This window comes from Sparus aurata, chromosome 14 (assembly GCF_900880675.1).
Source record: "Sparus aurata chromosome 14, fSpaAur1.1, whole genome shotgun sequence".
Lineage (NCBI taxonomy): Eukaryota > Metazoa > Chordata > Actinopteri > Spariformes > Sparidae > Sparus > Sparus aurata.
Window position 1 is genome coordinate 14,226,303 of NC_044200.1, and position 23,599 is coordinate 14,249,901.

General features: G+C 40.7%; 1 protein-coding gene and 2 non-coding genes across 10 annotated transcripts in view; 2 read left to right on the forward strand and 1 right to left on the reverse strand.

Annotated features, from left to right (window-relative positions):
• Positions 1-23,599, reverse strand: part of LOC115595301 (ELKS/Rab6-interacting/CAST family member 1-like) — a 130,794-nt gene that overhangs the window by 4,073 nt on the left and 103,122 nt on the right. For 6 of the 8 annotated variants that reach the window (XM_030439589.1, XM_030439586.1, XM_030439591.1 and 3 more), the window contains 2 exons: positions 23,281-23,388; positions 14,599-14,784 (listed from right to left, as the gene is read on the reverse strand). In XM_030439589.1, coding sequence (XP_030295449.1) covers positions 14,599-14,784; positions 23,281-23,388 — 294 coding nt within the window. Of the gene's footprint in view, positions 1-14,598; positions 14,785-22,869; positions 22,946-23,280; positions 23,389-23,599 lie in introns of those variants that run through there. The other 2 variants (XM_030439592.1, XM_030439593.1) reach the window with 1 other exon arrangement.
• Positions 3,383-3,493, forward strand: trnal-caa (transfer RNA leucine (anticodon CAA)). Its single transcript has 2 exons — positions 3,383-3,420; positions 3,448-3,493. It is a non-coding gene; the product is annotated as a tRNA-Leu (tRNA).
• trnak-cuu (transfer RNA lysine (anticodon CUU)) lies at positions 3,941-4,013 on the forward strand. Its single transcript has one exon. It is a non-coding gene; the product is annotated as a tRNA-Lys (tRNA).

Below are 23,599 nucleotides of genomic sequence, written 5' to 3' on the forward strand. Positions count from 1 at the left end.
GCAAAGGTGTTTTAAAAAAAATCAAGATTAAATGGGTCAAACACAGCCGCAAAATGCGAACGAATATACAAAATATGAGAAATTCTGTCATGAAATTAAGATACTGGACTGTCTGCTTATAAAGTTTTGATAAGGGAATTAATAAGGGATAATGGCTTTTATCTGGATTCACCTCAATCAACGTATTTAATGAAAATCAATCAATCATCCCTTAATGGTTTCTGTTCTAAAAATACCACAGCACTCAAGTTTGGTTAATTACGCGGGTTGCTGCTTGTGTCCATGTAGAGCTACTACGTCCAACTACAGAATAACATATGACATTGTGCTACTGTTGTTAACAGCAGCATTCGGCGGCTACAGGCTGTTTTCATGCAAAGAGTTAATTAGTTTAATAAAGGACAACTTGGTTGTTGTACAACCTTGAAACGTTTGCATTTGGGAATGGAACTGCATGTTCTGGAAGGATTGTACTAAATTCAGGGTTGAGATCTCTAAACATAGCAACACTGAAGGAAACAGTTTTAGGAATTACATTCTCTGGGCCACAATATATATATTGGTGCGATTAATCATTGGCCTGATAACTGGAGTTTTATACTGGCTATTTATCTGTGTCAGTAAAAGTGTAGCTGATAGATAGAGCCAATTATACAAAGCCAAACGACGTCAAACTGCTGAACCTAGCCAGAACCACACAGTGTAGACCAGAGAGACAAACATGTCATCTCCTGTGGGGACAGACGTCTTAGCCTTTTGTACCCTAAGTGCGGATAAACTAAAGGTTTGGAACCTCTTTTTGAAATACAAAAATGTGAAATTAAAATTTCGTATGATATTGGTATTGGCCATGAGAATAGATAATTACTGGTTATCAATATTCTGATTCGTGCACCCCTAGGTTTTAGACTTAATCCCATAATGGTTCCCAAAAGTACTTGGATTGTGATTTCTTAAAGTTGACCAGTGTTTTCTTGAATTTCCAGTTTATCTGTACAAGCAGCTTACCAGGAACCACATCTCGGTTTAATGTTACGCGGTCAACTCTAGTGGCCGTACGTAATGAAGGGAGCAGAGGAGGAAGTCAGATCACAGACAATATGCGACAAAATCCACATAAGGAGGAGGTTGAGGTAGATGGAGGGTGGAAACAAAGGATCTTTCACCACAGAGACCTCTGTTTGTATCCCATGTGATACCACACGTTAGAGGTATGTTATTTAAACCCACAGTTTAACCCAAACCATGACCCCATAGGTGCCTGAACCTCACCTTAGTGTGACCATTATATAATGTTAACCACATCTTTCTGGTACAACTGCGGCTGGTAGTCTCAAACAGTCATATTGCCAAATCACTGTATAATTTGGGATACTTTCTCACAGACTGAACACATATGAATCATCTGAATGTTTTTTTTTTAACCCTAAAAGAAGTAAAACTGATGAGGCATAAGACATCATTTCAAATATAAGCAGTGCAACAGTTGTTTACATTTTTTCCTTGTTCCGTTCTTCATCTTGCAACCAATTGAGAACCATCGATCTAAAACACTTCTCTGGCGGTGAAATCAAAGGTTAAAACTCACGGTGCAGTCAGTGGGCTGGCTACACCGATGACATGCTTAAAACCTTTCCGACTGCTTACCCCTAACGCACTTTACTGCAGAGCTGCCACGTCCTTAAATCATCTACAATTGCAGTAACATGGTGAGAAAACTGTTCTCATAACTGATATGAACGATGGCCAAAACTAGAAAAATAAACCCCATAATTTAATCCTCCCCATGTTGCCCAGCAATAAACCTCCTCTGTTGCTACGTTCGCTCTATGGCTCATTTATGGCCCGAAGAAATTAAATATAAACAAATACAGCGTCCAGCTATGAGGTATAAGCTTGGATGTTGTGGTTCTTAGCTCCCATGGATCACTTCTCATGCAATCACAGTGTGTGGTCAGAGAGACGTACGGACAAAATAATGTATGTGAGCAGAGGGCCGGTGTTTCCAGATTCATAACTTCTGTAAGTGTGTTTGACTGGTAGTGTTTGTGTCAGGTTACATGTGTGAGTGTGTGTTTAGGTGATGCATTAGTGTAAGAGTAGTGATACAGTGGTCCGGTTGTTCGACATGACAGGTGTGTGTGAGTGCACCGCGTGAGGCTCACGTGTACGTTGCGAGCTCGGGTTATGATTTAGTGACTGACAGAGAGGATTGTGGGAGGCAGGAAGATAGAGGTAAAGAGTGAGACGTGTGTGTGTGTGTGTGTGTAGGTGTGTGTGTGTGTGTGTGTGAAAGAGAGAGAGAGAGACAGAGAGAGGGTTTGTTGAAGATGATTTTTACTGCAGCCATTAAAGCTCCATTATCGTGATGGATCATTATCTGCCTTATCGGGGGCCTGGAGACACACACATATGCGCACACACACACACACACACACACACACACACACACAGAAACAAAGTCGAAGTTTCACGCTGGCACAAACACGTACATTCACACGTAGGTTATCAGCTTGAGAATGAGGATGATGCGTGTTTGTATGTGTGTGTGTGTGTGTGTGTGTGTGTGTGTGTGTGTGTGTGAGCATACACTGACCCCTTGACACACATTGCAGGGCTTGAACCTCTTTGCGGAGGAATGCTAATGTTTTCTAAAGAAACCATAACTCAGCAGAGAGAGATAGGGACGGAGAGATTAACAGCGAGAGGGAAGAGAGCAGCGAACGACAAACGGGTGGAGAGATGGTGAATGAGAGAGAGAGAGAGAGAGAGAGAGAGAGAGAGAGAGAGAGAGAGAGAGAGAGAGAGAGAGAGAGTGCAAATATATGATCTAACTGGCATGGACTGCATTAGCCCGTTGTTGTGCAGGTCAACTGCCTGGTGCTGCAACACATCTCTGAAAGTTACATTTTTTCAGTAATAGATGAACAAGAGTTCAGAGGTCTGTCTTTTATCAGTGAACTGTCTCCGTCCACTTCATGGTCGTGCACTTTAAACAGTTAACTTCACCTTGTTTTGACCGGTTTAGGGGAAATTCTGTTCTATGAATCATGAGGGCCAGTCCCATGTTTCTATAGATCAGAGTTAGCTCACAGTGAGGCCCACTGACCCACTTCCACAAACTGGAATATGCAATAGTAGCACCTCGTAGCTGTCAAGTTATTTAGCCAATAATGAATCAAGGAATTTTGAGAGCCAACAACAGAAAAAATTGGATAATACATTTTAATGGTCAACCACCGTCTTTGCCCTCTGTCCATGTGTTGGACTTGTAATGGATGGGCACAGATGGACTGAAGTATCTCTACTCTGTCACTGTCACTTGAATCATGGACATCTGATCTAGGGTCTCGTTCTCTCAAGTCTTCAAGAAAGTTCAGTTGTCAGGATGGCCGAGTGGTCTAAGGCGCCAGACTCAAGAGTTCACTCCTTCCTGAGCAAAGGGACTTCTGGTCTCCAAATAGAGGCGTGGGTTCAAATCCCACTCCTGACAGACAACTTATTTCACCTGTCGGTTTCATTCCTGTAGCTCAATGACTTACAATAAAATGTTTTTATCTATATGCTTTTGGTGTGCAAAGCGAGTGTCCACCAGCCTCAGATCTACTTTTAACGTGAGCCCCTTTCGCAAGGTAACTGAGCTCAGCTAGTGCAGTCTGTAGAGCATGAGACTCTTAGGCTTAAGGTTGTTGGATCAGAAAGTGGTGCAGCTTTTATACATGATAGGTCTGTTATCTTGAACACAATCTGCTCCAGCGCAGCATAAGTTACGATGAGAATTTACCCAATCATGGTACTGCTATAAACTAATATATATATATCAACTTTACATGCTTGAGGAGAATCAACCTAGAAATCCAACCCCCCCACCATTGTCATTGTTCCCAGTCCGTGAGAGTTGATGCAGCACCATATCTAGATCATTTTCCCAACTTATACAGCCCGGCTAGCTCAGTCGGTAGAGCATGAGACTCTTAATCTCAGGGTCGTGGGTTCGAGCCCCACGTTGGGCGGTTGACTTTTGTCCTGCTCTGATCACTCATAAAACCACTTTCCATTGGATGTGTTTGGTCTGGATGAACAAAGGAAACCTATCGTATGTTCACTCTGTCAATTTATCCTGAAACCCAGCACATCTTTGGCTGTTTTAGCGCGGTTCTCTCTTAACTAAAGTCTGGCTCTCAGTTGTCAGGTTGGCTGAGTAGTCTGGCAATGCTAGACTCAAGGACCTTTAGGGCCTATTTCCCACCACTCTGATATATTTTCAAACAAGAAAAGGAGTTGTACAAATTTAATCAAATCTTAACCAACTGTGGTACATAAAATAGTTGGATGACAATGAAAAAAAATGTGTTCAATAGGTTTTAAATATTCCATACTGCTTCCAAACGACTGCATGACTGTCTGATCAACTAAAGGAAAAAGTGACAAAGCAGCACTGCTGGTAAGAAAATGTAGACGTTAAGAAATTAGAAACTGAGGTTAAGGGGGTTCACTGTTTCCAAGTTTTTTTGTGATTTAAACAAAAACAGCAGGAAGACATGGGAGAAGGAGAGGCTGAGGGTCAAGACACAGAAATCTGGAGGGCGAAGTTTGACTTTATATTCCTCAGCAATGGCGCACCAAGTTGCAGGAGAAAAGATACGATCAGGAGGTTTAAAAAGGCTCCAGACTCCTCAACAGCAGCCCTGAGCAGCAGTATAGAAACACCATTATGAGTAAGAGCAAGGGGATAAAGTATAATAGGCCTATATTGACTATTATAATCCCTGTCTCTCTGTCTGTCTCTATTTAAACCATTAGGTTCTTACAGGCTTACACTGCATGTAGACTGCTTTATAAGTTGGCTGCCTGCACTGCGCCAAGCCCAAAAGCGCCTGAGCTGTGTGACCGAATGTGTGTGTGTGTCTGTCGTCGTCTGGTACAGTCCAGGCAGCTCAGCTAACGAGCTGCAGTGGGAATACAGCCTGATGGCTGTGCCTAAAACTGCTCCTGGAGGACTGGAAATACTTCACTCCTTTAGCACTAACAGCTGAGCAGAAATACAAGAGAGGTGTGTGTTGTGGGGCACTCCAACATTACTTGGTAATTGTATTTTAACAGGTTCTTTAATCAGCCAAATTGAGTAAAGGAACATATTCATATTTACAGGCTCGGCCTCTGGGAGCAGTTAGTTCGGCGGGGACAGAGGATTAAACACATTCATATCTGGGAGCTGTGCCTTGCTCATGAGTCCTAGTGTACAACTCCCCACCCAGCATTTTATTAAAGTCTATTAGCTGAATTGTCCAACTATTGCACCTACTAATGAAAGTTACGCCACAGTCAGAGGTGGGCTTGTGAATGTGGTAACTGTAGTGGAATACCTTCACAGAGAACAGGGCTTATAAAGCAATAAAAAACTTAAACCTTAAACTGGCCCTCTAGGAGCAACTACACAGGGCTGGACTTGCAGCACTAATGGCTGCAGAAATAAACAGCAGAAACAGAGTCCAGCATTGACTGTGTATAGGTGTAACATCCCAGTGGGACAATCTGAAAAGATGGAAGTTATTTAGTTCAAACCGATTCACAGGGTTATGGTTGCGTAAGACATTTTTAGGTTTGGGTTACTTGTTCCAATGGCACAGATGCTGTAAATGAAAATCCAGAGGTGTGGGAGAAGGACTCCTGAGGTATATTCATTCATTTAGTCTATAATGAGACATTAAGGCAGATATATTGTACCATTAATCAAGCCTACACAGGAGATTTCCTACCCAGTTAGCTGCTAATGTTAGCTACACCTAACTGCCTACTCTTGAGGGGGCAGATGATTCGAACGACAGTGGTGTTGTGACATTAATGCAATGGTAAGTTAATAAAAAAGTTGTCGATTGACGGTTCAAATAAAGTTCAAGATGGCACGTGAGCGGAGTTTATCAAAACATGCTGCAAAGTCTGTGGCTGGTGATCAAATTTGGAGAACAAGTCATGAAAAAACAGGTAACTGAAGTGAACTTAAGTGCAGTTTATGCTAAACGTTCAACCTGTTTAAACCCAGTCAGAGTTTCTGTTTTACATCTGTTTTATTTAAAACAGAAGACAACAATAAACCCCAGAAATTTGATATGCTAATCTGAATATTTAGTAACACAATGCCGTATGTTCATGGGTACCTTTTAATTTGTCTGAGATGAACCATTCCATTGAAGTTAGTTTGTCATGATGATTTTATGGCTGTCTCAATATAAATTCACCCTGCATGGCCATGTGGCAGTAAAAGGAGCTTGAACTTGTCATGAAAACGTCTGCAGGAGAAACACATGAAGCCGGACAATGCCAACAATTGTGAAGTAAGATCAGGAGCTTCAAATAAAGACGAGAGAAGTGTGAGAGGAGAAAGCACGAGAGCATGTATCTGTGTGTTTTCTCTCTGTGTTCATTTAAGTCCTTCATGTGCCCCCAATCACTAGCCCTTCTTCCAATTACAGACAACAGAGGAAGGATGGACAGAAAGATGGAGGCTGAAAAAAGAAAGGCGGAGATTGAAGTGGGAGCTGAAAGAGTGCTGGAGAGGAAGGGGGGGAGCAGACTGATCAAGAGTGACTGACAACAGCAAAGGAGAGATGGAGTGGGAGAGACGACTGGCTGAGACTGAATGATTTAGAAGAATAGCCAAAAAGAAGAGAGGAGAGAAATCAAGAGGGGGGGGGGGGGGGGGGGGGGGGGGAGGAGAGAGTGATAACCAGACAGAGTGAAAGATCAAGGAACAAAAAGACAAATGCATGTTAAAAAAAAAAAGAGGTCGTCTGGTAAAGCCATTAAGCCTGGACTCAATAAATCTGCATAAAACCCCAGCAGTTAGCCTGCAATGACCAGCAAAGGTCTGAATGTGTCTGTCTGTAATGGCCACTGAGGGTGTACATGTGTGTTAGTCGTCTGACCGTCTCTCCTTTTGTCTGTGTGTGTGTGTGTCTCTCTAATGGTCGTTGAGGACCTCTGGGTCGTATTTAGAGAGAAAACAATCATCCTTGGAGCAGGAAGCAGAGCTGCCTAATGAAAGCCTAGAGAGACCCCAGACCACAATGCAGCACAAATGGATGGGTCTGAGGGCTCAAGCCTATTCACTCCACCTCCTCTGCCCTCTGTCTCCCCCTCCACTCCACTCCACTCCAGCCTTACAGTTTCATCTGAACACGGACAAAAACACTTTTTCTTTGCAAGATATCGAAGTAAAAATAGCTTTTTTTTTCTTTTCTTCAGGTACAGGTCTTCTCAAGTAAACTGCAAGCCAAAGCCGACAATTAAAACAATTCAAAATGCCATTATCATTGCAAAGTCCTTCCACTGCAGAGGCCTTATCATTAAAAATTGAAGCTGTGTGGCCAAGCAAGGCCTATATTTTATTGTTAGCAGATTTCAACCAGGTCAAAACTTGAGGTGTTAATATTATTTTTTCTAAAGTGAGTGACAGAGAGATTGCAGGATGGATCATGATCGTATTTATATGTGATTTTGAATGTGATATTTGTGATCGGACCTGAGCAGAGGCATTAATTATAGCTTTATAAAAATAGCAGTCATCTAAGTCAAGTCTCAAACCAGTTAAGGCCAAGTCAAGTCAGGACTCAAGTCAAAGTATTCAAAGGCAAATAGAAAGATGGCAAAAAAAAAAATAAAAGAAGCCATATATTCACACTTAAACAATAATTTATGCCTTCTGTGCTCACCTTCCTGTTCATTTACTTCCTGTCTTGGTTATTTACTATTTACCATGTATGTTTTTAGCCTCAATGTGAACTCTACTTTTATGCTCAAGGAATAGCATAAAGAGGCAGACACACACTGTTGGTCAGTATAGTGACATCTTCAGGATTTTTATCATTAGGAAACTTTTCCGTCACACACACCTACACACGCAGACTATCAAAATAACAATAATTACAGTCACGGTTATTTAATCATTGGGGATGTTTAAGTTCCAATCACTACAATTGTAAAACTGTAGTCAACCTCTACATTATCAGCTGTGATGTTTTAGTTCCAGCACTGCCCTTTCCTGTTTTTGCATCTCCCTGTCAATCAAAATTTACCCAATCAGTGACCTTGAAGCAGTCGGGGTTGTCACACGCAGTTACACATATCCTTTGCTGTCTGCCAGCCTGTTGAGGAGGGCATCACTTTGCCACAGGGCATCAGGCCGCGGAGCTGAAACAACAATGATTATGTGCATTCGAAAAGTAAAAGGGGTTCAGGGCAAAGTAACAATTCCTATGGTTACAGCGGCACGCCTAAAATGTAACACTATGATTTTTTAAACAATTCTGTTTCTTGGTTACATCTGTTCAGATGAAGTATGGATGTACAACACTTATATGTATGTTATATGCATTTATAGTATTTTTACAGGTAAAAGATTGAGTTACATTTGGTTTAAGCCAAGACTGACCACATATAAGAATGACTATTGTACTGTCAGTGTTACTGCTCGTATCTCCACATAATGGCCTCTAATGGCCGTCTGTTCTGGTTTTCTTCTCCTCATAAAAATTAAATGATCGCCCTTCGCTCTCATTTTTAGGTTGAATCCGTTTTATAGTGTTTTGATATCAGCAAGTATACTGCTGCAAGCCTTGGTGCAGCCAAGTGTCGGTGTTGTTTTCTCATATTGGAAGTTTGTTATAAAGTCATTGGATTCACTTCAGTTGACTGAACAGCAGCCAGGGCCTGGAAAGCTGCTGTATAACTCTACAACAAACCAGCGAGAAAGCATGTATTTCCCTCCCTGAGAAACCTTCTATTTGGAGATTACACTGTAACAACAATGACATTTGAGGCTTGTAATTGTGCGGTATTTTTCCTTCATTACAATGACTTGTAGAGTTGTAAATATGTGGATTCAGTTTTCACTGAGGTTTCTCCAGTTTGAGTTGGCTCAGACACACTCGCAGTCACTCAGTGGGAGTCGTTTTTAGTTTTAGCAGATAGAGGGTCGCCGGGCTGACAATTCATACTGGATTCATAAGAGCAGCGATATAATGTCCGACTGAGCCAATAACACTTAATACATTTTTTCTTTAAATACCAAACACACGCAAATGCACACGCACATGGGCTCAAATAGACTCGCAGTCACTCACACTCCTGTACATTCCTGCATACAAACACGCAACATTTTATGCATTGTGATAAAGAGAGACAAACACACACATATGCTTATACAGACAAACAACCTATTCTTTAGATTCACACTTCATACCAGAAAGAGAGAGAGAGACGTCCTGTGTGTGTGACCGTGTCTGTGACCATGTGTGTGTGGGGAATACGATGCCAGTTCTCTTTAGTCCTCATTAGAGACGTCATTGAGCCATAAAGGTTATTATTATGACGATGGCGCAGAAAACAGCTCTTTTAGTAAAACCTCACTGTTGGAATCACTATTACTTTTTGTAGTTCAGCTGAGGTTAAAGAGAGACATGGAAACAAATACACAGGAACAGACGACCAAAAAAAAATAAAAAAACTTCAGCAAATCCACCATTTGAAAGCTTAGGTTACCTTCCGCTAACAGCTCCCTACTGTGCACGAGAGAGCTTAAGTTTTGGTCAGAGAGCTGCTGTTTAAGACCGGCTGAATTTAACATTAGTCTAGTCATTGAGGGTCAGTCCATGCAAATTTCAGTAGGAAATACACAAGAATGGCGTCAGACACTCAAATGTAAATTCAAAATGATTTGGTTGCAGATAAACTAGCAAAAACTATCAGCAAAGCTCTGCTCACATATGGCCATTAAGTGTCAAAAGATGTAAACTGCAAAACAAATTACCATGGAGCCCTTTTTACATTGTCAAAGTAGACACTTACCTTTTTAACTGTATATTGCTTTAACCATTAACTTTAGTTTTATCTTTACCAGAGGGACGCTATTGCTGCTCATATAGCCTTGTGCTAGCCTTGTCTTGAGTTAGGACATCTCCGTGCTGTAATCACTGAGCGATACTGGTTTCAGGAGGGTATTAGGATTTCCTGAATTGGCCAAACCCAATCCATTGAATTGACATGCTAATTTGTGCATGCTAACAAGCCCACAATTATACATTTTGGAGTGGTGATGTGATGTTTCAAAAGCTCCAGAAATGTAAATGTGTGAGGAATTTGGCATTTGGGAGGGTTAACAATGACTAAACTGGGAGATGACACAACAAACATCTGCATCCGAATCCAGATCATCACATCTAAATGCTGCAAACATTAGCACATATTAAGGAGGGCTTTAACAATGTGTTTCACTGTACTGCTCAATAAAGGGCTTTTGATTCATTTCACATGACGGATTAAAACAATTTGACATGCAATTCTCTCAAAACCTGCAGCAGTTGTTCCGCTGTGACATCTTCTATTTTTGCCACAACTCTTTGTCTTTGTTTGTATTCTGTATTGTATTTCATTATGGAGCAGAGCTTTTGATCTTGTACATCTGCTATTGAGAAACAACCCAAAACATGTCGAGAAAAAGCTCCAGTTTCTTTTCGAAACCTCAGAAATCGAGGCAGTCCTTATTTTTGCTGTTTTCAAAGTGTAGTGTTGGTAGAAAACTTCATCTGCATGCTTAAAAAACATGCTCTTTAATTTGGAGAATTTCAAATACTTGAGGTTTTTCTACTGTCAAACCTATCTACAGTCATGTAATCAGTTTATCTTATCTTTACAGAAAGCAGGGATTTCGCTCTCTAAGGCCTGAATTTACTTCTGAGGCTCATTGAGGGTTTCTTGATCTTGATGCACCCAGTTATCTGTACTGGGAGTTTCCCAGCTGATAAACCCTCAGGACTAACTCGTTCTCACCACCACATCACCACCCTTTCCTCGAAACAGTGTCAGTGAACTGGTTACAGAAGCAGACTGTCAGGTATTCGAGTTTCCCAGTGGTCTTTCATGATTATTGGGCCTTCATGTTAATGTGGGAGGGGGATATGTAGGTTACCATGTGTGTGTTTGTGTGCTGACCATGTGTGTTTTACATGCTATTTTAGTATGATCCTAATAGCTTTACAGAGTGCCAGGCATTTTAACAGAGCCAAGGAGAGGCTTGTAAAACACACACACACTCACCACAAGACAGAGAAGAGAGGCTGGCACACTGGAACATGGTCGTCTTGAGGGAGTCTGTGAGAGAGCGTGTGTGTGTGCATTAAGAGGGTCAGCCGGGGTGATGGTGACACATGATGAAGGAAAACGAGAAACACGGGCCTGAATGAAAGACAGGCAGTGTGTGTCTGCGATTGTGTGTAGGCAGGGTCGGGGTCTAAAGCAGACACATGGCGCCAAGTGGCACTGCCTGGGTACGGGTGGGTTTGGATGGAGAGGGATGGAGAGGCAAAAAGATTCAAAACTGTGATGTTGTCAAGGGAAACATGTCCCTGAAAACAGAGGAAAAACATTTTGAAAATCCTACAAGCTCTCACACCTACAGTGACATGGAGCAAGTGTGAGTAAAAGGTTATGATGATGGAGGCACTTAGGAGGAAAAATAAAGGCAAGAGGAATGGTTTTCCTTAGGGGGAAAGAGAAAGGCAACTGCATGAAGAAAGAATTTGAAAGAGTGATGGCAGAAACGGAATGTGATGAAGATGATAAAAGAATGCAAGGAAAGAAAAAAGTTCAGGGTTTTTCACCCAAAAACCAAAACCTCAGAATAAAAGGAGTGTCCTCGTTGCTGTGTGAGTATTATAATTAACTGTTTTCTTCCCCACCCAACTTTGACCAAACAATTCAATGAGTGTTCTTGAAAATAACCCCTTTTTAGTGTCAGGATAATCTCACAAGCGCTAAAACCAGCTTTTAAGCAATTCTTCATTTTATGACTGAAATTAGATTTTATCTCTAATAAACTCAAATGCATTCAAGGCAGAGTCATTCTTATGTCCCTAAGAACCAACATTCCCAAGATTAATATGGCACATTAAGAAGGGTCCTATGTTCCCCAGTTTTAGTAAAACATACAAATAATAGGAGGGTTAATGTGTGTTAACAGGATATTGAACTGGGGAAAAGGAAACTGGGAACATAAGACCTTGAAAACATAGGGCCCTGAGAATTTAGGACTCTGGGAACATAGGATCCAGGGAACATAAGAGGACCCTGGAAACACAGAAGCCTTGGTACTTTGGATCCTGGGAACATAGGACCTGGGAACATAAGGCCTGGGAACATAGGGCACTGGGAACATAAGACCTGGGAACATAGGACACTGGGAAGATACGGCTGTGGGAACATATGATCCAGGGAGCATAAGAGGACCCTGGAAACACAGAAGCCTTGGTACTTTGGATCCTGGGAACATAAGACCTGGGAACATAGGACACTGGGAACATAGGACACTGGGAACATATGACTCTGGGAAGATAAGGCTCTGGGAACATACGACTCTGGGAACATACGACTCTGGGAATATAGGATACTGGGAACAAAGACCATAGGTACTTTGGATCTTGGGAACATAGAACCCTGGGGACATAAGACCCTGGGAAAAAAGGACCATTGGTAGTTTGGACACTGGGAACATTGGACCGTTGGAACTTAGAAACCTACCCTTGAAAGGGCGTCCATTGATTCTGTGGATCTTAAACCAATTACTAGCAACCCTTTGCATTTATGTTGCTGTTTGAAATCGCTAAATCATTCAACAGTGGTTGGGATTGTTTAAAACAGTTTCCCACAATCTATGCATTTACTGGTTCCAGTCAAAAATGAAAATGTATTTGACAGGATCAATCAAAGCAAACATGTTGTCATGCCATGCTGTAATATACAATGCCATGCCATGTTAAGTTATGTTGCATTACAACTGTACAAAAAATTAAGGGTATCAATAACTGCAGAAGAAACACTTCAAACTACAAGGATTCAAAACAACTTTTGCGGTCAGGTGACTTTGACACGAGACAGCAGAGGTCACATCCTGTCTCGTACAGAGAGTCAGCATTGGTTTCTTCTAACCGTGACCGCAATGATTCCCTAACCTTAACTTAACCAGAGCAATCATATAAGTAATTTCAGCGGACACAATGTTTTGTGTGATGGACTACCTTTCCTGAGAGAGTGGAATGGAATACGCAGAGGGAAATGGAAGAATTCAAAACACTGTAGCATGTCTTGAAAATGTTCAGCAGAGATTTCAAGTATATGTGATTTGTGGTTAATTGGTTGGAGCGGCCTTTAAGATCTTTTCCCCTAAGCTATAAATTTGGCTTGAATTCGGCCATGAGCACAGTTTGGTTTAAATGTTTTTGAGATTTTTCAAAGTTTTTGTAAACATAAGGTGGGAATAAAATACTGCAGGGCAGTATTCAATTTTGTTGGAGAAGTTTTCACAACAGCCCGCATAATCAGTTTTAATTCAGAGTACGTTTTTCTTCTTTTGTGCGACCCCGGCCACTGGACCACAGATTACCGTCTGCAATTTTTGTGTGAAGGCAGGCTGATGATTAAAAATATTTTCAGTCATGGTCTGTCCATGAAAGCCACCGGGACCATTTCTCTGTGCCTTTAAGTCACACAGTGATTAAATGACAAGTTAATTCAGTATATTTAAGTTTATTTAAAGTGACACCAGGCCATGCTGTGCCATATCTGAAGCACTCATGCTAAACAGAGACATTTCCCAGCATTAAGACATACAATAGGGCTTTCATGAAGACTGTAGGAAACTAGAACTGCTGTACCCTAACCACACACTCTGTCACACTGCTCTGTGAGTACGTGTGTGTGTGTCTAGAGTTACCGTCCTTCAATGTATACCACATGTAGTGACTGTGTATCGCCTGATATGTTTTCAATATGCTGGGGAGAAAGGGTAAAGGCATAGACAGCCACAAATTTTTTTAATTTAATAATATGCTGTTTATATTCAATATCTGTAAACACTACTGGTTAACATGACAACGCAGCTTCAGCAAAGTTTAGCCAGCTTTTCCTAAATTTTCCCCAAGCCTCACCTTTTCTTTCTTTATTCTCACGTCTCTTTCTCTTGCACTCTCACATGACAACTCTTTTGAGAGTTAAATAAATAAACTCTTCATCTCCCCTTCTTGCTCCATATATGAACCAAACCTCCTCCTCCTCCTCCTCCTCCTTCTTCCAATGCTGCCAAAAGCTTGAAGCAGAGTTTACTCCCTGTAAAATAAAACGTCTGAAAACAATATTTTTTCCGCAGCCAGCAGCTTGTCGTCAGGTGACCCGCTGGAGTAAATCTTTTCAATAATGTCAAAGGCAGCGCCAAAAACCTGCCAGGTCGACCAGTGCGTGCCCTACTCCTACACACACATCCGCACAGTTAGAGAAACACATGCAGCGAGAACAATCACACAAACCCACAGACGTCATCATATATGTACAAGCAAGCACACAGAAACAAACTCATCTGCTGATTTTTTTAATTTAATAAATTGAGAGTGACAAAATTTCCAAACTTTTTTTTCTCCTCCATACTTTTCAATAAAGGTAGCACATTCCCTCCCTCCTTTACACACACACACACCCACACCGACAAATGTCGTCCCTTTGCGTGAAATTTCCTCAGCTTGGACACACACTAATGCACACATATGGTCTCACCTGTTCCTGCGTCATGCTGTGCAGCTGCGTATTCCAGGAGGTGGAGTCAGAGCGGTGATAGGCGGGGGGCGGGGCGAAGTCCTGCAATATGATTGGGTCTCGCTCCTGACACAGTGAGGTCAGGTGACTGATGTACAGCTTCAGTTTGCTGCGATTCTGATTGAGATCCAGGAGAGGAGAGAGAATCTGAGGGAGGACAAAAAATTAGATGGATTCATTCTTTTTGCACACAAAACGTGACAACAAAAAGCGGCCGTTCAGTACAGCACGTGATGAGTGTCTAAAGATTTTGCAGGGATATTAAGTTAGCTGCATGCTGAGCTGTACTAGAATAGCAACACAGAGTCTTGAAGAGAAAGAGAGGGAAGTGGTCTGGAGTAGTGAATGTTGTTAGTTATGGTTTATATATTATTCTAAGATAATCATTCATCATAATGTTCAGATTGGATGTGAAATATACATTTCTACAGTCATAAAGTAAATTTAATAAAGTACATAGGCAGTGATCTGCTGTCCGTGTCTCTGCAGCACTTAGCAGAATCTCGGCTCAGCAGAGTATAGTTCAGCTCATTGTATGATCTGCAAGCATCACCAAACAAGTTAATGGACACTAAAATGAGAACTGGGCTGATTAAAACAATGGGGTGAGGCGAGATGAAAACTGACATGGAGAGATGACAGAGGTTGGGATGAAACCTTGAGAAATTACTGCTTAGTCTGAAAACTCTAGAACCTTTCATTGAATGCAGTTTGTTAGTACTTAAAGATTTCCTTACAAGCATGTTTCTTCTATGTTTTCTTTGAAGAACCCGTTGAATGATGTGAAAGCTGCTGCTTTAAAATACATATTATAATAAACTTTTAAGACAGATGGTCTATTGTTCTCTCTATCTTCTGAAACAATTTTCTTCACACGATTATTCAGAAGTGATGTTTCTGCTTAAAGTTGGTATAATGTGTTTTTTATTTTAAATAAACGCAGTCACTCTTTCTAACGGGAAAGATGGAAGTCGTGTGCCTGGTTTTAATAGATTTTAATAAAACAACTCAAGTGAGAGACATTAATATGTCTGGAGGAGGCCAACACTGGGATAATAGCAAATCACTCTTTCAGTGTATGTGTAATGAAATTTGATACTTTAGTCATAAGGCAGGTTTGGTCTAGGACTTAAAACATGACCACAAACACATGGTCGGACAATATACCCATGAGGAAAACAGAGTGGCCTTTTATACAACAGAGACAGGGACCAAAAAATGCTCATTGTTGTTGAGAAAAGCGCCGATCATAACTGAGATGCAATTCAGATTCCCTTGTTTAACAGCAACATTTGTTTCACCATGACTAATGTGTGTTTGTGAGCCTGGGAATGACGAGCTAAACAGACACACACACATTTTGGGGGTACAAGACAGGACAGGACCCCCCAAGAGATACATACACAGAGAGACACAAACACACACACTTTTTCCCCTCGGGGAATTGCAGGATTTAAGAGCAGAGGAAGCATGTTAAGAGGACTGATAGAGTGTGTGTTGGTAAAGTATATTCAGTCCCAGAGGTGTCTCTCCACACCCTGCGCTACATGCTCATCATCACTCAGCATACACACACACACACGCACACGCACACACACACACACACACACACACACACACACACACACACACACACACACACACACACACACACACAGGAGCTTCGACAGCAAGGTCCATTCAGCCTATCTATACTTCATCTCATCCTTTCACCTGATTCTAACTGTACAATTTAGATACAAGATTTTCAAATACCAGTGTGATTTCACATTTAATTTGTAGGCATTTAATCAAATTTAGAATGCGCCATTTCTCTGTGTCATCTGGAGATTTCCAGTCAGTGTGGATTATGTCAATTTGATTTAAAATAATTGTTTCTGATTTGTGTTCAGCTGCTTGTTCAAACTATGTACCAGCACACCTCAAGCATAGTTTTTGGGCAACAGTTAAATATTGCTCTAAATGATTGTGCGAAGAATATTAAAACACATGTAACCATAGCGACCTCTCTGGTGCTTCATGTCAGCTGACTAACTTAAACATGGGTTAAACCAAGGAAACATCACCCATTGGTTTTCCTCTGGTTTGGCATTATAGGCTTCGCCATCTTTTTTTTGGAGCCATGCATGGATCCAACAAGGCAAATCTGGATACAGTGTTGAAGGCGACGCTCTGTTCATTCCAATAAAACCACTCAGTGGCGCATGAAGCCAAAAATGCTTGGGTCAACGGGTATAGAATTACCAGGATCTCATTCAAGTTAGCCAGGGATTAGCTTAAACGTGGATAAAATAGTTTAATAGTGCAGCTCTTCCATACTTTCCAAATGTAAGTGGACCGGATGGATCAAGTGACTTGCAGTGATTTAGGGGGTTGTGACACTAAAAAAACCCAAATGTATCCACTATTCAACAGCTGCATCTTTCACAATGTAAGCCTATTATATGGGGAAAAGTCTTCTTGGGTCCCAGTGCATCATCTGATGTAATTTTACCATTTCACCACTATGTAAAATTGGCTTCTTGCGCTCTTCCTGGGACTTAGGCCAAAAGTATACTTGCTTTTAACAATGTGTTTGGGCATGAGAGCGAGCTGGCTAGAATAGAATATATAACACTATATGACATACATGAGTATATAAAATAATGAACACTTTCACTTTCATCTCATTCATTGTTGTACACTGTTGCTTACATCCTGTATTTACCGCGTCAAATAAAATGACTTTGACATTGTCTCATTGCTCATAGCTGTATTCAAATGACTGATGTGATAACCAAACAAAAACAGGAAATGAACCTATCCCAGACACACGACTCAAACATATTTTCTAAATCTAAGACCCAGCCTCAGCTGTCAAAACAGTGCAAAAACAATCTGCAGACAGGCAGATTCTCAAGCATTAAAAAAAACTCTACATATACATCCAACATTCATTATTCAGTAACTTCATTTGTTTGAGCATCCTGGCAAACAAATGAAAGGACTAGATGTGGGTGGTTTTTGTGGAGGGGAGAAAAAAAAATCTTATTGCACGCTGTTCTCCAGCAGCAATGAAAGCTGACAGTAAATCAAAGTAACTGTCACTTCTGATTCTGAGTCCTTACCTTATTTACTGCAGCACACACACTCACGCATGCACGCACACGAGCAAGGAGTAATGTTTTGTTTTTTTCGAGAGGAGCTAAACAAGCTTCCTGGCTCACAGCTGCTTATTTTTGCAGACACATACAGACACTGCATCCATAAGCTCTTATATACACTATATGTATGTGTGCAGAAACACAACACATTGCTTCAGAGAAACACACACACACACACACACACACACACACACACATTCATATGGGGTTATTATCAAAGTCGTAAATAGTGCTAGTTACAGTATTTTCCAGTGTGGACCTGCCAGTAGGTTACAGTCCATTACGAAATACATTACTGAACATTTCCCTCTGGAGAAGAGAGGGAGAGCGAAGGAAGGGCAAAGAACATTCTGCATTTCTATACACCCCCTGTTGTTACATGTTGTGTTGTATACTGACAATAATGCTTTCACTCCAGCGCTGTTGTGATTCCTGACAGTATGTGAACAGATCTCTTAAAATCTGGATTTACTGCTTTAAAAACATACTCAACATATGTGCAACAGCTGTTCACTCACACTTTCTAATCGGACTCTTCTGTCAGAAAGCTTTAAAAAAAAAAAAGAAAAACTAAAAAAAAAAAAATGACCGTCCACACTTTCCAGACCTGCAGCGGCGCTCCGAGGATCAAATACAAGACAAATGAGAAACAGACAGAAAGAATGGAAGGAATGATGGTGATATAAGGAAGACATTTGGAGAGTAATAGCAACACTGGTGCTTTCTTTTCCTTTTGGAGAAATATTTAATGACTTACAGAAAGAAATGTCTAAAAATACGCCTGAATTAAGCCCAGTAATAACAATGTGAAATATGAACAAAACACTGGCATCGGAAAGTCTCTGCAGCACTAAAAGACTTTGAATTAACTGACTTCGTTAAGGTGTACTGTACGAGACATGTTTTCATTGTATAACACGACCTGTGATGCTCCACATATGCAGTGTGTGTGTTTAATGAATCCACAGTGGTTTCCAATGTCTTACTGAACTATCGAACAATCCCAAAGGAGACATGATTTTATTCGGCACTGTGTGTGTGTCAGAGTGTGTGTGTTTGTGCCTCTTTATTGGCCTCCCCTGCCTGCCTACCAGACTCTTACTGTACTATGAAACAACTCCAAAGAGAGAAATTCAGCTAGCCTCACTCGCTGGACACACTTTTTTTTTTTTTTAGAAACCTTCTTTGGCCACATTATATGATGAAATCAGGGTTTTTCTGTCACCACAGATCCCTCTGAGACACACACACACATGCACACAAGTGCAAATACATTCATTTGACCAGCAACGGCGACAGAGGAGGAAATATTTTTATAATTTAAGCATGCTGGAATCAAAATAATCTGAAATGAAACACACACCTACAAAGATTGGCCCTCCAATATTATCACTTCTGAAGAGCCCTTTAGCAAGGAACTTAATTCCTAACTGCGAAGTGAAGAAAATCAGAACTGTAGTTGAACAGGGGAAAATGGTTTTCAGTCAAAACAGCAAACAAAATCAGTCAATCAATACAGAATTAACCTGCAAATACTTTGCTAAATCTTTCAACTTTTTTAAGAACTTTTCAAGACAAACATTTGCTTGTCTAAGCTTCTTAAATGTGATTATTGACTGCTTTTCTGTGTTTATTCATTGAAAACTAAATATATTCAGCTTTGGGGAAAAAAGCCCCGAAGCAAACAAACAAAACCAAACAATTAATTCTGGACAATTAATTCAAAAAGGAAATAATTATTATCTGTCAGTGGATATATTGACAGAATGCGCTCTGTTCAAAACCACCGAGGGTAAATTAACCAAGGAACCAAGCTTATAGGCGGAGTAGACTTCTCTGTCAATGTGGAATTGCACTTCTATAACAGTGTCTGACCCCAAAAATGCATCAGGCCGCCTCCGCTGCGTTACGGCACATTTCAGCAGCGTCACAGAGGCGGCTCTCAGTTCTGCTCCTTGGAATATAAGTGCAAAGTCTTTTTTTTTTTATGGAAGCAGACTGCATCAATCTGCTCAAAGCAGATCAAGCCAGACAGGAAGTCAGACAGCAGCATGGCATAGTGCATTCAGCCAATTTCTCTAAATAATATACCCTTTACAGACTTGCAATCTAGAGCATAGCATAGTGGGAAATATTAACAATAAACACACACTACATAGCCTACTCATCCACAGTGGAAGCACAAAAATCAAGATGAAATAATTAAATAAAGACAATCTGAACAAGTCAACAACATCAGGCAGGCACAACACTTCCCACTTCTGAAACACTCTGAGTTGGATATGAACCCGCGTGGTACAGCATGCATTCAAAACCTGGCACTTACATTACCCTCAATGCAACCAAACCACAGACAGTTAAGTAAGAGATTCCGGTATTTTATGCTAGTACTTAACGGCTAATGGAACCTCAAACAAGGAGGAGCATCAGGCTACAGAGGTCTGGTTAGCTCATTACTTCCTAACTCAACACTTAAGCCAACAGACGATTCCTCAAGATATCACTTAAAGTAAATTAGCAGAGTTTAAAGGTGCGCTACATAGATTTGGGTTAGAAATTTAAATCAGAAGAATATCTTTCTTGACTGATTTCCATGACCGAATAAACTGAAGAAACAAAGTGTCCTCGGAGGACAGCACAATTTCTTGTAGCTTACCGTTTTAGTATTTGCAGGACCCTTCTAACTAGCCAACTTTCTACCATCAAACACTGTTCTGAGGACCTTATTTCCCTCCTATGTGAGCTTGTTTATTCACTTATGGATATATATTTATCAAGTAAAGCCTTCTGTGTTCGTATCACCTCCTTATTAATATTGTGAGTGTGTCTGAATTACGTTTAAGTGCACCTTTCATTACACCTTTTTAACTAATGCAGTAGTACTCCCTAAGACCTGTCAAAAGACTTCGGTGTGTTAAATCAGTTCACCTTACAGGCTTTTCATTCACCTCACTGTTGTGAGGTGAGGGACTTGGCAGCAATTGAACCAATATATCAAGTATTTATTCTTTTTGTCAATGTGTATATGAACACTTGAGAACACACTGCACTAAAAAAAACAATAATTCAACCACCATCAGCAGTATTATTATGTCAACATTTGAGCTCAGGTTTTCTTTGATATAACAAATACATGAAGTAATTTTAAAATATTGAAAACCTCCAACCCAAAACACTGAACTCTTTTATTGAAATACACATTTTCACTTGTTCTCTGTCTTTTTCCACTGATGCATCTATACCACCGAAGACCATTAAAAGCACTGAATACCATAAAAATGTCCTCAACAATGCTCAGTGTGTGTTAGGAGTGCTCTCCTGAGCGTCTCTGCTCCAGTTGTTCCTGAAGCATTTCATTCTCCAAATGTCGGACAGAATTCCCTTACTGAAAGAGACACAATCACTCACTGTTCTGATGTAATGCGCTATGGCGAATTACCCGCCTTAAACACCAAGGATAAGTGTGTCTGTACAGTACACGTGTGTGCAACTGCTCATGAAGACGGAAACAAAAAGAGACTGAGAGTCAGCTGGCTGACCTGCCTCTCTCAGCAGGGAGGCGCTACCGCTAATTAATAACCAGGGTCAAACTTAGATCCGTTAGTGAACCTTTGGGCTTTTAGCATCCCAACGGGAAATCCCACTGGAGGAACTGAGCTGCGCTAAAAGCAGCATGTGCTACTCATATGTGGTTGGGCCTCCACTGTCCTGCCAGCAGACCAGACCACTTAGAATATTAAAGGTCCAGTGTGGAGGACTTGGGGGGATTCCTTGGCAGAAATGTAATATAATATTCATAATTACGGTGTATAATCACCTGTAACTAAGAATTGTTGTGTCTTTGGTACCCTAGTATAAGCCTTTCTACACCTTCTACATCATCCTTCTTAATCTACAGTGGGAGCGTAGAGGCCACCATGTAGAGGGGACATTTAGCATTTTTTATGTTGTTAGCTGCAACTGTAGGGGAGGATGAGACGAGGGGTATTTTGTTGGTTGCATCTGTAACCTCACCACTGGATACCACTAAGTTCTCCACACTGGATCTTTAAGAATGTGGGCCAAACTTAAAAGACACTATAAGCTTAGCATAGTTTTAAATCTGAGTGTTTGTATGTTGTATTATTTAGGTAATTCTCGAAACCTGTATATTTGCATTAGAAAGGGAAAAGTGAAATCTATTGTGTTGCGAACGATTCTATTCTACATGAAATGTGTTAAACTTGATTGTAGGAGTGAGTTTTTTTTTCCTTGTTTGACTTAAAAGTTGTCATGCATGTGCAATTAATGAACTCAGTGCTTACAAACACCAGAAAACAACACTTTGTAATTAAAAAGTCGTACCAGGGCAGGGTCAAGGGAAAAATATTCCTTTCATAATCCCTAAAAAAAACCTTTTGCTGTTCATTTTGGCAAAGCAGCAGTTTTCTTAAATCATCCACTACATCTCACATATACTGCAGAGCTGAATCATCTGAGAGATTATCATGTCATGAAAGAAGATAAAGGATGCAGACGGACATTTGAAGCATCCAGTAAGAAAGAGAAACTGATGCACAGTTACAAAGACATACACGTAGAAGATGAATGAAAATATGTTAGCAGAGAGAGATAAAAGCATAAAAAAAGGAAATTATCAAAGTTATTTATTACTGCAGAAAGAAGTGTTGAAAGGTGTATTAAAAATACACACGCACAAAATAGGATGAAAATGAAAGTTGTAGAAAAAATGATATGAAATGAAATCAAAAGAATGAGGTGAGATACTGAACAGATGATACTGAAATATAATTCAAGAGGTGATTCGAAAAGTATTCTTCTTGAAGTAATGAATGGACCTCACTGCAGTCACTCACACAAGAAAAACCTGAATTACTTTCAGATGAAGACGAAGAAGAGTCTCAAGATTGAGTGTAAATGAACAGATGGAAGAAAGGAACACGACAAAGGTGAAATTAAAAAAAAAGTGCAATGACAAAATCACAACACCGGATCACAAAGTCAACGATGAAACAAAAGTAAGGAGGACGGAGGGACGAAAGACGAGCACATCCAAACGTGATCGGATCCAGATAAAGAAGACGCTCACCCTTCTGTACAAAATGGCGGACTGAGAGAGAAAGAAGGCATGTGATTCGCTAGGCCCAAATGCCCTCCTCATCGTCCTATTGGTTAGTTCGGTCCAGCCGCAGCGTGAGTTTGGAGAAAGCAGGAAGTTAGTTTGTCGAAGCAGAAAAATTGTAGACTAACAGAAAACTTTTTAAAAGGATTTTAGCTTTAAATACACTTAAATATGGAAATGTGAGTAACTGCAGATTGACTGTAAAGTATTTTACTTAAACACAGACTTGTTAATGATAATTATAGTAAGAATAGAAATGTTAATTTAGAGCATGCTGTCAAAGGAAGAGTAATGATTAGTTTTATGTGGAGTGTATTAGGCGCGATACTTGAATGTTTTTGAGCGCAGGTGACGCAAATCCTCGAGCAGAGTTCTTACCTGGTCTGGGGAGGGCTTGTGATTGTTGGGCTGCTCTGAGTTTGGAGAGGTGACCTTCAGGTGGTCGTCTTCATAGTTGTCAGCCATCAGCTTCATCCGGTTTTGAGTCTACAGGGAGAGAAAGAGAAAGACAGAGTCATAAAGAAAGCAGTGACAACATGCATTTTGGGAACCGAAAATAACATTCATGTCCGAGAAACCAGAAAGCAGTGCGCGATAAGAGGAAAACCTGAAGCCAATTCCTCCAGGAGTTAATTTGCAGAAGAAGAGAGGAGAGTGCTGGACGACTGCCATAAGCTTAGCCTTCGCTAACGCACAC